This window comes from Spermophilus citellus (genome assembly GCF_964194105.1).
Source record: "Spermophilus citellus genome assembly, chromosome: 10".
NCBI lineage: Eukaryota > Metazoa > Chordata > Mammalia > Rodentia > Sciuridae > Spermophilus > Spermophilus citellus.
The window spans coordinates 124,033,826-124,049,831 of NC_138197.1; the positions used below are offsets into that span (position 1 = coordinate 124,033,826).

The 16,006-nt window shown below is 44.4% G+C and overlaps 1 protein-coding gene across 6 annotated transcripts in view; it reads right to left on the reverse strand.

The window, feature by feature from the left end:
* The window catches only part of LARGE1 (LARGE xylosyl- and glucuronyltransferase 1), a 490,254-nt gene that overhangs the window by 256,813 nt on the left and 217,435 nt on the right, over positions 1 to 16,006 (reverse strand). For all 6 annotated transcript variants that reach the window (XM_081309721.1, XM_081309722.1, XM_081309720.1 and 3 more), the window contains one exon: positions 6,824 to 7,125. In XM_081309721.1, the coding sequence (XP_081165847.1) occupies positions 6,824 to 7,125 (302 nt within the window). The remainder of the gene's footprint in view (positions 1 to 6,823; positions 7,126 to 16,006) is intronic.

The following is a 16,006-nucleotide window of genomic DNA, read 5'->3' on the forward strand; positions in this document are numbered from 1 at the left end:
TTTCCTTTGCTTTGTAAACTGCTGATGTCCCAGTTCTTCTCTTCCCATATCAGAGGGAAAATGGACACAGGAATGAGGAGATGAGACACTACAATCCTCATTTGGGCTGAGGCAGCAACTTTGTAACCTGAGGCAGGACCCTTCACTTTTCTATGCTTCAGTTTCATCATCTTTAAAATGAGAGGGTTGCATCTTTATTTGTTGCTATTGTTCTGAATGACATATTAAAAAAAAAAAAACAATTAAAACAGAGCACAATAGGCAGATCAAGGCATGGATCCTGGGGATCAAGTCTAGATAGAAGGCTGCTAGAAATATGGCACTAAGACCATCCCTAAAGAGCCTCTCCACATGGTGTCCATGCCGCTCCTGCAGTGAGTGCCTCAGCATTAGGCTGCGTGACCAAGGAAGTTCAGCAGAGGAACGGTGGGGACCTCCAGGGCTGGGTTATAAAAGTCATCATGCTGTTTTGCACATCTGTTTACATCACTTACTCTGGGGCAAGTCAGCTTCTGGGTCAGGAGAACTCTCTAGCAGTCCTAGGAAGGGAGGCCGCTAGCAATGCCACTGAGCTAGCTCAGATCACAGCCCCTGGGGACATCTCATCTGCAATCTCATTAAGATGCAGAGTCTCAGTGGCTACCAAGCTGCTTTCAGAAAATGTAGGAGGTAACAGGTGCTCAATGTTTGAAGGTCTAAGGTTTCAGGTTTCTTGCTATGGTACAATAGGTCACTAATAAACACAGGGAGTGCCACAGGACACCACCATGGTTTCCAGACTCCCTGGAAATCACAGTCCCAGACAATCCACTAGTCTTATGGACACAACATCCCTTAATTCCAGGTCCTGGCATTTAGCGAGGATATTTCCACAGATTTATGTCCTTATAGAGGTCCCAAAGAAGACACGTGGAGCTAATAAAACGTGAGTCCAAACACCATAATGATAACTTCCAACAGCAACATGGGACGGGGAAGAGGGCTGGCAGGCCCCTCCATGGCGAGTTAGTGTGCTCTATATGTGTAATAAGAATTGTCTTGCATTCCACTCTGGTGTATTTAAAAAAAATAAAATCAATTAAAAAAAAGAAAAGAATCAGATAAGTGTTATCTCAGTAATTCCTACAATGAGTGTTCAAAGATAAGGATTTGTTAAATAAACATAAATGTATCAATGCACTGTAATAACTTGTGGTCATTAAAAAGAATATTGAAGATCTACAAAATGTTGTGCATAGTACAATCCAGTTTTGTAAATATGTGATGCTTGTTTATAGATAATTATGTGTAACATTTTATACAAAACTTCATTATATTTAAAGTCTGAAAGAATATATATGCCAAATGTTAACAGCAGCAATTTACAGTAGATGATTTAAGAATAAAATGTTTTTTTTTCTTTAAAATAAATCAATAAATAAAATCCTTAAAGATGACGTTAAAAAACAAAATAGATCAAAATACTGGGAGGCCAGAAGATGTGAGAGATGTCAGGTTTCATAAAAGCAATGACTCCAACAAAATGCCAACAAATACAGCTCAATCCGGAGGAAACTGAGAATAATCCAAGTCCTTTTAAAAGAACAGTCAGTCAGTCCTTGCTTAGGAACCCTGACCCACCTCCTGAGGCTGAAGAGACCCCAAAGTGGAAGGTGACTTCCAAATCATGACTGGTCACCCTGAAGCCTTCTGAGGCAGGCCCCTGTCAGTGCACCCTAAAGCCTGGGGCTCAGCAGCTTGAAGTGTGGGTTCCTAAAGCCCAAGGTCATAGAGGTTCTGCACAGTGGCCAGCAACACAGATTCTGGAAGCAAAGGCCAGGTTCAAAATCCAAGCTCCCTGGAAATCACCAGCCCAGACAACCCACCACCATCTTCCAGCCATTGCATCCCCTCATTCCAGGGCCCGGCACTTAGAGAGGTTCAAATCCAAGCTTCTCCTCTTCCTGGGATCTTGGACTAATTGTGTAATCTTTACTTACAGTAGTTAACTGATCTACAGATGAAGAAAGTATGTTGTGTGGGATAAAGGAGATATTTTGTATATGTTTTCAGCATAATGTCTTGTCCACTTCAAGGGAGAGGTCAAGGTCAGCTTTCATTACTATCATATTACTATGGAGGAATGAAGCTCAGTACAACAGGCAGAGGAGAGGACAGATAACTCCTCAGGGGGATGCCTGACACCACTGTGAGTACACAGAGTGTCCATAAAAACTGTACCCAGTTTCAAAGAGTTATTCATAAATTCTTCGACCTTCCTCCCACTGGGAGATGGGTTGAGTTCTACTCACCATTCAAAGCAAGTGGGCTTCTGTGATCATTTCAACGAACAGAAAGAGCCATTGGAAAAAGATACACAATGTGTTTTGCTCACTAGGACACTTGTATGTAAAACCTTCGGGTGTCAGTTAAGCACCTACCGCCTAGAGCCGCCATATTGTGAGGAAGCCCAAAGTGGCCTGGGCAGAAACACCACATGAAGAGGCCCCAAATCCACGAGATTCTGGGCCAGTGTCCACTGCTCCAGCCCTGCCTGGTTCTAGTTTCTAGCCATAGAATAATACCAATAATACAAGGAAAACCAAACCAGAACCACTCAGCCAGTCTCTCCTCAAATCCCTGACCCACAGAAACCCTGAGAGCAAATACAAGGAGTGGTGCCCTTTTATGCCATTAAGTGTTAGGTGACTTGTTGCACAGCATAAGGAAAAAATAATGTCCATAACGGGTGCAGATGTCCCTCAGAGTTAGGTTCCCACCAACTCCCTCATTTCATCCTAATAATTGCACTGGGAAGAAAATGCTATTATTCTCACTTGATAATGCTGCAGACCCCCAGGGGGTAAGTGGATTGCCAAAGGTCACATGACAAGTGAGTGAAATCCACAAGTCTCCTGTTTGGGAATTTTGACTCCAGTTACAGTGACTTTTTCTGTTGTACCACTGCCAACTCTCAGAGTAGAACAGACCACAAAGACAAAAAAAAAAAAAAAAAAAATACACACATGGAAACGCACATAGGCTGGAGTGAAGGTCAAGAGGGCAGCATTCTGCTCCAGGCTCCCAGGCAGAGAGACACCAGGCCTTCCCCACAGCAGCACTGGTGGGCAACGGAATATGCAAGAATAAAATGGGCAGTGTTTGAGGGCCACATAATTAGGAAATGACGAGAGGGCACAGGGTCTGGCGAGGCCCATGGTTTCCATCACCAGACATCTCAGCTGACAGCTTGGATGTCATTACAGTAGAGTTTTCAGAAATACTTGTCAGAGCCAGGAGAAGTTTCAGCTCAGTCACAGATGACTGTGACGTCCTCGGCTCGTGGCCCTGCACTCTGATGAGACGTCAAGAACAGCAGCAACACTCGTAGTGGGAAAGTGCCAGGAGGAAGAGAAGCTTCTGCTTCGAGCATAATGACTGACATTTCTCGTTTGCCTCTTTGGCTTTTTCACGAAAATGTTCTGTCGAGTGACAGGGACAGGAGTGCACTGGTAATGGGTATGAAGCCAGTGCCTCTGTGTAAATGCACATGGCTGAAAGCTGCTTTGCCTCTACAGAGTTTTCAAACGCATGCACTGAAGCTCTGAATAGGACCAGGCTCCATATACAAGAATTCTACCAGAGAAGGATGGTTTTAGTGTATAAGCAGAAACTTGATCAAGAAATACCGAGAAAGAAAAGAAAAATGAGCAAATACAAGCTAACCCTCAGGTGCAAAGCAAAAGTCCAAAAAATAAGTGAAGGTAAGAGCTAAGAATTTCAAAGTCTAAATTCCTACATTGCTACTCTATTTTCAAAGAGCACAGAAATAGAGAACTACATCTTTCATTTTTTTTGTTCCTTGAAGCAGTGGGTTCCAAATATTTTTCACTATCTCAGAATCACCTGGTTAGACTTTTTTTTTTTAATATTAATTTTGCTGGGCCCTACTCCCACAGCTTGTCAATCTGTAGGTATGCAGGTATCAGCATATCTGATCCGTAGCAATTTTAATGCACACCCAGTTTGGGAGTCACCCACATGAGTGACCGAGAATGTTCCTTGTGACCATAGTTGTAGAACTCTCAAATGGTAGTGAAAAGTATGGCTTCCCCAAATAAAATCTCTTTTCCAGCCTTGTATTTAGGTGGAAGTTAAGGGCAGCCTTCTGCTTTGCTCACAGGGTCTGAAAGGAACACAGGTGTGAAATCGGTAGGGTATATTCTTAAAGGAGGCACAAGTCCCACCTTAACACCTCTCTCCTGCCCTCTGGAATATGGACACCATACTGAAGCTCTGATACTCATTACTCACCATGAGATAAACCATGGCAATGCCCAGTCAGCAGTATGGGGTAAAATATCAAATAATTCAGAACATGGATATTTACATCCCCACATCACTCTCCTCCAGTCATCTTAACCACAAAGAGAAATAAGACGCAAATCTTACTTACGCTGTTGTTAGATGGAATTTTTTGGTTATTTGCAGGGAAATGTACTGCTAACACAACTAGCTATCTTAAAGTCCCTCTCCAATCCTAATATCCATAGTCACCACTAAAATAACGTGAGGCAGGAACTTGATATAAATCCACAATTTGCAAATGAGGAAAATGAGATGCAGGAAAGAGATATTCCATGCTCAAAGCAATAAAGCTAGTTAGCAAGGAAGGAGACCAGGATTTAGACTCATGACCCTACCTTCAAAGCCAGTGCTGTTTTGCCTACACTATTTTGCAGGGGACTCAGGACAGAGATCCACTTCCAAAATAGAATGAGTAGTTCTCACAAAGCTGAGCTGGGGAGGGCCACCCTGGCTAGGCAGACACAGCAGGAAGAGAATGCTCCCAGCAAGCTATACTCATGTGGCCTTCTGTTACACTGTTTCCCCTCCCATGCCCCAGACTTTTCCTTTTCTATTTTCTTATCTCCTTGATTCTTAGTTCTCTGGCAGGACTGAATCATAAAAACGTAAACTGTTCACATTCTAGGCCAAATCAACCTTGTCAGTAGGTTTCCATCTAAACTCATCCACTCAAAACTAACACCATGGCTGTGACTGATAGCAGAGAACCTGCGAAAAATCACTTGAGTCTTCACCCTTCCAAGGTTAGAGGTTCCCAAAGAAGTTAGGGTCCTGCCAAAGTTAAGAGCCCCCTAGGTCAAGGGGATGTGTTACCATTGTTCTGTCCCCCATTTGCAGAGGTGTAAAATGTAGACATTAAGCTACAGAAGAGATTAGCAATGCTTTTCCAGGATGGAAGGAGTGGGCCTGCAGGGTGGTTGGGGCTGAAAAAAGTGCCACATGCATCACTTGCTGACATTGATACTTCTTTATTTGTTTATCAACTGCTTCCTGCCGCCTCCCAGTGCAGAATATAAGAAGCAGAAGAAAGGGAGTTTCATCTTGTTTATTCACTGCTATTCGCAGCACAAGAGACGGTGTGAGATCCCCAAGCGGGTGTCCTAGAGGTGCTGAATGGAGGACTGAATGTTGACGGATCCCCTCTCAGGTCTCTGGGCTTGGCTGCGTGAGCAGCGCCAGGTCCTGAATTCCTCATCTTTCCTACTCCGTGACAGTCCTCCTCACACATCTTCTACCGCCTTTCTCCACCTCTCTGCCAATCCACAGTTAAACCAGGCTGCAACTATCCTCAGAGATTCTCGTGGTCTGCTTCAGTCGAGAGCTTCTTCCCTCACGGCTGAATTTCCTTAAAACTCACTCTTCATCACTGAAAAAAACTTGCATTCCCTACAACATACTGAACAGGACCACGGATATTGCTAATGACCCGTTCTGATGGTCAGAGGCTGTAGCTCACAAGGTGCTACCTCTTCAGGGAGGTCAGAGTCTAACATTCTTGAGTCCAGAAAACAGAATAAAGTAACAGCAGGTGATATCTGCATTTAACTGAAACTAACACAAATTACGCACATTTGAAAATGTACTACATAGCAGGCAGTGTTCGTGGCTTTTAAATGGCCATTCCATTTTATTCTCACACTGATGCCATGAAGCAAGATTTTTCTCTGAAGAGTACTGACAACATGTCTCAGGTTCAGAGAGGTTGGGTAACTTGCTCAAGGGCTCATAGCAAAAACCATCAAAGCTCTGCTCTGAACTCACTCTTGTCCATCTTGTCTGTGTCTCAAAAGGCCTTGAGATTGAGAGGCAAGAAGCAGTAGGAAGTGTGTGAATGACTGTGTGTGTGTGCGCGTTTGTGCACGCGCGCATATATTCATTGTAGAAATCAGCACAGATGCAGGAGTTCCAGGGTGGCAGGGGCAGTCTGCACTTATGGGAAAGTCTTCCAAGTTTCCAATGTGTTATTAGGAAAGAAGGTGTACTCTAAAAGGGAGGAAAAGATAGGAAACTAGAAAATCTCAAATGACCGCTGTAGCTGAGCAACAAGTCTGATTCTGAACAGCAGAGGCCTCATGCCCTCAATGGAGAATGAGGCTAAGAGAACTAAGAGGCTCCAAACTCCACCATTCACACTATAGTCTAAGTGACAGCGGACCCCCAAGATGATAACTAGGTATAGAATTCCTGAGCATGTGCAAAGGAACCAGGTGGCAGCTCCCATCAGACAGCTCCCCTTAAATCTCTGTAGACTAGGTCTTTGTATTCCCATTTTCCCAGCAGGAAACTGAGTCTCAGTGAGCTTCAATGACTTGCCAGACCTATCACCCAAGCCAGGGTTCAAGTCACTTCGCACATTCTCAGTCAAAAATGCCAACTCCTTCCAGGACCTGGATGTGCTTCCAGCTGGCATCTATAAGAAATGGGGCACCTGGGGCTGTATATGCCACCCCCATCCCGGGCCCTAGGTGCTCTTTACCTCACACTTCTCCACCACCGGCTGCTGCCCACATTCGGAGCTGTTGCCTGCCACGATGCCAGCCCGCAGGTTCTCGCTGTCCCCAGTGCCCTCCTCCATGGAGTAGGTCCTGGAGTGGTTGCCTCGACGGTGAGAGGGGCCGCGGCCCTGGGCCAGGCTGAGCTGCCTGCGCAGCGCGCGGTTCTCGGCCTCGACCTCGCGCATGCGCACCTCCAGGCTCTCGCGCTCACGCTGGCTGGAGGCTGCATAGCGGGGACTGTGAGCCTGGGACTCCAGCGGTGACAGGGACACGGGCTTCCCATCTGCAGAGACACCAGGGAAAGTTTGAATCAGAAGTAACCGCACCTCCCCTGACACCCACTGCTATCTAGATAGGCTCCTTCCCCACTGCATTTCTTTTTTTAATTTTTGGAGATATTTATTAAGATAAAGGAAAATTTAAAATAAACTTTTAAGTTTTTAATAGTGTTAGATTTACAAAATGCTGTGAAGAAGATAGAGTTCTTATATATTCTATGCCTGGATCCTACTGTTATATTATACATTACATGCATTATTGTTATCTAATATATAGCCATATATAATTTTACATATCTTACAGCACTACATTTCAGCCAATGAAGCAATATTGATACATTACTATTAACTAAGTCCATGCTTTATTCAGACTCATTAGTTTTTTTAAATTTTTAAAATTTGTTTTAATTAGTTATACATGATAGTAGAATACATTTATGCACTTTGATATATCGTGCATAGATGGGATATAATTTCTCAGTTTTGGGAAAAGCAAATGCAACAAAAATTATGTATAAATACATCCAGAGTAAAGTAAGAACAGAGTTGAAAGCAGAATGACTTATTATGGTAATAAAAACTTAACATGCTGTTTAAAGATCACAATCATAATGCAATCATTAGGACCTCCTCTATGTACATGTTTCCAGGTAGACAATCTTAACACCAAAGCATGGTGAATATGGAGCGAGGGAAGGAAGAGACTGGAAGGGAATAGTATGAGGAAGTGGAAAAGAGCAAAAGAGTAAAAGAAGGAAGAAAAAGAAAATAATAATAGGACTAAGTGTATTGAGCTATTCTTATGTGAACTCCTATTCATCCTTCAAAACCTGTTTTTTAAAACACCACCTCTCAGGGAAAACATTCCTTCAATGCAGGCAAAATGTCCTTCAGCATATTCCAGCAGCAATTTGTACACAGCGTAAGCAATTTGTACATAGCATTATGAAAACATGTATCTGTCATGCCGGAAGGGAAGATGTATGTATCAATGCCAAGAGCAAACTAATTAAGAGCAACAAAGAAGAAGAAAGTAGGAACATGACTGATCTCCTAGTTTTCTCAGAAAAAAAAAAAATTACCACCAGCACAGCAACACTGCATGTGACAATCATCCAACCCTCCAACAGAAACCTAGGACACACAGATAAGTAGGTCCCTCAGAGTCTCACAACCAGAGGGTGGTTTCAAAACTCAAACCCAGATCTCTCTTATGCCTGAGCCCATGCACTAACCATTTAAGTGAATTTTTGTCAAAGACCATTCAGATAGTCAAAGATTTTTTTTTTAATTTGAACAATATAAACCACCATTTCCCCGAGCTACTTAGCATATCACCTGGTATATACTAGATGCTTAAAGCATGCTGTTGAGGAGTCGCAATGTCTGAAGACACACCCAAGGCCATCACTTCTTTCTATTCCCACTCTTAAGCAATCCCAGTATCCAGCCACGCTGGTGGATGCCTCGGAGGCTGCCCAGCAAAAAAGTCATATCTCTACAAAATGACCCTCGTTCACTTGCCAGCTAAAAAGCACTCCTTATTTTCCATACTTTGTGATTTTTCCTTTTCCTGTCCAGAACCCACTGAGCTTCCAAACTGTCCCAGAGAGTCTCTTTGACTCACAAAACTTGAAGATCAAAGACTGTGATGAATGACACCCGGCATGTCTCACCTGCACAACCTGTGCTGTGCCTGCCTCTGCCCAGGACTGTTTGATGTTTCTTTGGGCCTTAACAAATAGGGCTCCTTTCCTCCCCGCTCCTAATCACCTCAGGGTTAAACACCTAAGCTCCTGATTCTCTCCTGTCAATGGAACGAATATGACTCACTGAATTCCACTGCCTGGAACCACAAATCAAAGGTGGGGGAAGAATCCATGGGGGCTGTGAAATCACAGGTTGATTAGGCTGCATTGTTAGAGAGCTGGCCGATTACAAGCTCCTACCCAAGCTTTTGAAACCTCTCTCCCTGTTGGGTTAAAACCAAATTAGTTCCATCAAGAGAATGAAAAAGAATAGGCTGCTAATAGCAGTTGCATTTTCCCAACTCACATGGACCTATCAGGTAGGGCGGGGAAAGAAGAGCATCTTTTTCCACGGGAAGGCAGACAGTGAGGCTCTGTGCAGTGCCTGCTAAGATCTGCAGGGGGCATTCATGTAGTCAGAAGTTGTCACAACACAGGTAGAAGTAGTCCCCATTACAGACGAGGAAACTGAGACTCTAAAAGTTTAAACTGTGTGCTGATCATGCTGCAGCGCCATGGGAAGCAAGCTCTCTATCACTTTGCAATTGGTCAGTCTTCTGCATTATTGTGCTTAATTAAAGGCACAGAGGCTCTGGGGCCTGAGAGGAGCTTCCTTCGCATGGGCATTGAGTCAGAAACCCAGGATGTTCTGCAAACTCAGTGTCCTGGAGACCCTAGAAAATTGCCAACAAAGGTAATCTAGATGGCTTGTTCTTTGAAAGGACAACCTCAATGCTCTGAGCTGCAGTTTTTCCCTTTTGTGATATCAGAACATAAACATGAGTCTCACAAGAGTTATAGGAGGCTTAAAAAGAGAGGCCAAAACACAAGAAGCCTGTCAAAAAGGACTCCTTCGATGAATGAGCACCTCCAAGCTCCTCCCAATGAGGGAGGGGGGCATGGAAGATATGGGTAAGATGAGTTGAGGTTGTAACTTAAGGTTGAAAGCTGCGTGTTCTCGGAACATAGGGCCATTGAAGAAGCCGTGTCTAGGAACAGGGGGCCCCGAGCCCTAGCTTCCTTGGATAGATCCTTGGATATGGGGCAGCCCTGTCTCCTGCTGTCAGCCTGTGCCACATCAGTGTCCACTCACAATCACCATGGAGGAGAAGCAGGCTCCACCAAGGGCCTGCTCGCACCCCAGGGCCCCTCCCACAAGGGCCACATTTTACACTTTTACATAAATGGCGATTCTTTGACTATGTGCTCCTGGGAATTGATTTTAACCTCCTGGGTCCACTGCCTTCCTATCCCTCGTTAGACCCCAAATGGCTTTAGCCAGACTCAGTGCCCAAAGACTGGCGGGTGTTTTCCACTTTTAGAACTCCATGCTTTGCCAGCCCTGAAGACACCCCAAGTAATAACTCACAGGACTCAACTCGAGGGACCAGTGTTGCCACAGGCAGCCCTTACTCTGTGCCCAGGAACCACCATGGAGGCAGTGCCCGGGAACAGCACAATCACAATTCTAGCTTGTTTCCTTTGCTTCCCTGCAGGATAGATCATCCTGCCCCAGCTCCTGCCTCTTGCTCAGCCCATGTCTCCTTCTGAGGGAAGCAGAGGTAGACCAGGGGCCCCTCTCAGCTCTAACTTTCTGTGGCCTCCTGGTCCAGGTGGACCTGCCTGTCTAACGCAGCTGTGGCATCCCAACATCATGAGCGGACCCTGCTGCCTGTCACATTCCTAGCTCGTTCTAGCTTTATTTATTCAGACTCTTGCTTTTACTCCTGGGTCACTCACTTCTAGCTTCCGAGTCCTTTTCTTGTGGCATCTCCTGGCTCTTGGGGTGTGGGAACAGGGAGAGTTAAGACAGTGAAAGGTGGGTCCCCTGAGATGTGGTCTCCACTTCTCTGTCAGGCTGGTGGGCTTGGGTCACTCCCAGGCACCTTCCTATGGTTTCTGTGTCAACCACATTTGAAAACTCATCACACTGGGCAGGACTGTGTCCACATCAATGTTTTTTCAGACTATTAGTGGTGTAAAATCCATTTCCTCTCCCAGTCTATCCTGGGCAAAGGTTGGCCTTAACGCACATGGTTAGTATAGAGCTTGTCCCACGTAGAAATCACCTCTTGAACTCAACAAACTGGCATATAGTTGTCCATCAGGAACAACCACTGATCACATCCTTGATAATACCAAAAAATCCAGTTGCTCTAGAAGTTTCTAAATCCTACTATCAAGCTCCATATGTATCTTGTTGCAAACCAGGAACAGTTTGGGGATGGTGATGGTTAATTTTATGTGCCAATTGACAGGGCTGTGGGGTGCCCAGATCTTTGGGTGCTTCAGTGAAGGCATTTTTGGATGAAATAAAAATTTATCTGAGTAGACTGAGAAACCCTTCTCCCATGTGGCTGGGCCTCACCCAATCAGCTGAAGGCCTCACTAGAACAAAAAGGCTGATCGTGCCCAAGGAGAACAGTCCTCCTGCCTGGCTGAAACAGTCCTTCTTCCTGGGTCTCCAGCTTCCCGGAATGTGGACTGGACTCACACCATTGCTCTTCTCCTTCTGAGGCCTTCAGGCTCAGAACACACTGGGGTCAGCCTCCATGACCATGGAAACTCATTGCTTTTAACAAGCATTTGTGTAAACATGCACACACACACACACACACACACACACACACACACACACCTATTGGTCCTGCTTCTTTGGAGAACCTGATTCAGAGACACAACTGTCTGTGGTGCACACCTTGCACTGTGGCAATGCCCGATACCCAGTCACTTTATCCCAGGTCCTGGTGCCATTCCTGTACTTAATGTCTGAAGAAGGGAATCATGGGAAGAACTGAAACCTAGACCTTAAAAATGGCTTGAAAAGTATGACACGTTTTTACCTCTCCGTTATTTAAAGGGACATCTTGGTGCAATATTAAGAGCCAGGGGAGAGGAAGAGACAATCAGGAAAGCAGGCAAGTCCCCGACAGCATTCAGAACAAGAAAGGCTAGTCTCAGTTGTGGTTCTTCCATCTACTCAGGAAGAACCTTGGCCTAAGCTTTCACTTTCCAGGGACTCGGTGTCTCCATAGGTAACATGAGGTACCTGGGGTGTGACTTTAGGTATGGTCACATTACCCAGCATCAGGCTCAAGTTTCTTTCTCTACCCTTTCTCCAGCCTCACCCACATAACCCTGGGAGCAGATGAGTGCAGGCAACAGTAGGACAGGTCCCTGGGCTTGGCTTCCCTGTCCCCTCTTCCCCAGGCTTCTATTTGGTAGATATACACACGCATACACGTGGCACATCTTGCGATCCAATAACATGTATCATGTGTTGTTCTGCAGTCCAGCCCACTTTGAGTTGAAAATGTCAAACAAGACATTATTCAAAACCTCAGTTGACAACATCTTTCTCCTCTTTCTAGAACTTCTTGACCAACACGAGTTTATGGCAGAATTTCAATCTCTGAAGCCACCTGAGATGAATGTTCTGAATTAAGAATCAAAACAGCTAAGATTCGGGGCAGAGAAGGTAAATTGAAAATCAACATCCATGCACTACCATGACAGAGATTAGGGAGTTGACATCCGAAATGTCCTAAGTAATTATTTCAATCAATTTGTGTGTGTTGACCCCCTCTGAATCTCTCTAGAGGGCTAGTTAGTGTTCAGCACTGTGTGGGATCCACCATTTGCAAGTGGATAGTATTATGGGGTTCATTCAAGGAGGCATCGGCTAGACTTGGATAGACTTAATACCCAGGGGGCTTGGGCCCTTTGTGCTGAGCCAACCAGACCTCTCTAGTGGAGGAAGCCAGAATCCCACACTCACGGGCAAACTCCAAGAGAGCTGTCCTCCTGCATCATTCTGTGGGTGATAAAGACACTACATCCCTAACCTTTATATGGCAAAATCTCCCTACGTACAATCTGTCAGTGAGTCCTGCCAATTCTCCCTTCCTGATGCTCAAAGCATTTGCTCTTCTCATTTTATTTCAAACATTTCATTCCCATGCCAAGCCTCACACAGGGGTTGTCAAACTTTTTCTGTAAATACCCAGTGAAAAAGTATGTTTTACTTCTTGTGCTGCAGGCTACATCATCCTTCTCACAAGAACTCCACCACGGTGGGCTGAAAGCAACCACAGAAATACCTAAAAAACAGGCTTGGCTGTTTTGCAATAAAACTTTACTTATAAAAACAAGTAGTGGGCCAGAGTGTGTGGTCCCAGTTGGTGGGACCTAAAGTTTCACATTTGTCTTAGAACATTTGTCTTAGAACATGACTCTGGTAACCTTGATTAGCCACCCCTGCTCCAATCTCCCCTGTCCCAATCAGCCTCACTCACAGGTGAGATAATGTTCTGCAATCCTGGTTTTACCACATTTGCAGCTTGAGAATACACAGAAGTGACCCCACTTACTTCAAGTCAACAGACACCTGGTCTGTTCCTATTGAGTACATGCCCAGTCCCCATTTTAATTCATGCAGCACTATAACAAGGTGGTTGTTTTAACTACTCCTATTGGTCTAATGAAAAACAGAGAGAGAGAGAAGGAGTGTGGGGGAGACAGAGACAGAGAAATGGAAACACAATTTAACTTGGTTATGTCATCCCAGCAGCAAACAGCAGCCAGAAAGTCTCGGACCCAGGCTCCTTGGCTCTACATCAATGGCTCTTTCAGTATCAAACTAGAAAATCTATTCATCACCCCTCTCCAAAAGAGACCAGTTGAATTTATGGTGGTGGTCCCTCATGACTTGTTTGCAAGGACTTGACTTAGCCCCAGTAGCCTGAAAGCAACTACAAAAATACCTAACAGATGGACATGGCTAATTCCTTCAGCCAGGGGTTCTCAATCCTGGCTACCATGCAATTGCTTGGGAAACTTAAAAAATACTGATGTGCACAGGTCTCACCCCAGATAAGTGATCCCCAACTCTCAGGAGGAGGGGGTCTAATTATCAGTATTTTTTAAAGCAGCTACTACCATAAGATTCTCCTGTGTGATCGAGCCTGAAACACACAAGTGTGGCAATTCTGCAGAGACATACCAAACTACTGTGCTGCACTCACCCTGGGTCTCAGTTCCTTTGCCACACGTTCTTAGAGCACTTACCTTCTGAGAGCAGCTACCAGCTAGCTGTGTGGCCCAGGACCTTCCGGATTTCCCAGTATCCTAGTTCCTCCAGGCTTAGGGACTTTTTGCTCCGACCCCAGCACCTCCCAATCTTCCTCTTTCCTGGATGAGCATCTCTTTCAAAAGAAAGGCCCTACTCCTCCAGGTGTCTGACCATCCAGTGGCCCCTGGTCCCAAGCTCCCTCCCTTGACCAGCCATTGGTCACTACATTCCACTGTATTTTCCAATTTTCAATTGCCCCTGAAGCTGTGTTTATGAACTATTTTGTATTTTCAGTGCAATACCCTCCTTTAATTAACATAAAAATTCGCACCCTTTGCCAATGCCATTAGACACTTCAAAATCAATTAAGTATCCCAGCCTAAGTCATTTTAAAGAAGTTCAGAAAACTCACTTTGATCTTAAAAAGTTTCACATTTAATGTCTTTCTTTTTTTTTTTTTTTTTTTAATGTGATCAATGGCTGTCCACAGGAATGTTCCGGCGTGTCACCAGCTATTACGTTCTCAACAGTTTATAAGTCAGAACAAGACACAGGTCTAGGCTGAGCCATTCTCTCAAGTTCCAGTCATGTGGCCTCAGATTTGCTGTGGGAGGGAAATGTCAAGGATGAAGACAGACATTGTTGTGGGGTGAACAGGGAATGTTTCACCCAAAGATTCCCTGAAGCCATTTTCTGGAAGCTATCTTTGGCAACCGAAGTGAACTTCAGTTCCAGCAAGGGCCTTGGAGACCTTTTGGCAAGGACAGAATGGCTCTAAAAAAAAAAAAAAAGAGTTCCTCTCAAGGTTCCAAAAAGAATTTGGAATCCAGACTGAAGCCTGGATTCATTTCACTGTGATCGCTGGGATTTTTTTTTCCTCTGTGAAATTATTTTCAAGAACCTTTTCTCTTATAAAGAGCTTCATTAAGTGGAGAAAATGAAGACATTTTTAGCACAAATTTGCTGTGTTCATAGCTGGATTTCAGTTACAAATGCTTAAAGTGTGTCCTAATGAGCAATGATGTCAGTTTTGCCCCTGAAACTTCTGGTTCAAAGATTCCAAAGTTTAAATATTTTTTATCCAATATGCTAAGTTCTGGAAGTCCGACACAGTTGTTCTTTGAACTTCTCACAGTGAGGCAAGCAGAAGTCTTTCAGTTTCTGAAGCTGTTTTTAAATCTAAATGATCTTTCTTATGGATGTCCAAGGAGTGTGAAGTAATGGACTTTCTGTTAGTTATGTTAGTACTCAGATCACTGCCAAACAAGGCCAAGATGGGGGAATGCAGCGCTCTGGTTCTCGTGGGATAGCTGTGTCAGGACTTCCTTAGGCAGCAGGTGGTTTGGGAAACAGTTATTGGGAGGTAGTGAGAAGAGGGCAGCCTGGAAGCAGGAAGCAGCTATTCATTTCCAATCCCAAAAACCGACCAGGGAGTAGATCATAAATTCAAATTCCCGTCATCTTTGGTTGCCCTTTGCCTCCAATGAGCCCATTTGTGTCCATCCCTTGTGACCCAGCCTCACAGAGTCCTCCAGCATGAGCAGTGGTCACCAAGGCTTGGGTGAGGAAACAGCTTTCTCCAACCACAGGGTTTTTGTTTTGTTTGTAGATGGACACTATACCTTTTCTTTCCTTTTGTTTTAAATATTTTTTTAGACATTGATGGGCCTTTATTTTATTCATTTATTTATATGCGGTGCTGAGGATTGAATGCAGTGCCTCACACATGCTAGGAGAGTGCTCTACCACTGAGCCACCACCCCAGCCTTGACACAATACCTTTTTGAGCGCTGTTTCATATATATGCAAAAATCGGACACAGTTCCTTTAGTGAACAGGTCATCAAAAAATAAATACTAAACAAGACCTTCGCAAAGTGTCCAAGTGTGATGTCAGGCATCCTCACCTGAGTGATCAGCATGGCTCAGGACTACAGAAATAGACACAGACATAGTTTAGACTTTCTGCTACATTTTCTTTGGAGCAGCATTGAATAGGAAAGATTTCATAAGCATTTTTCTACTAATTTTTAAGTCTCTGCAATAAATGTGTTATTTTTATGAAATA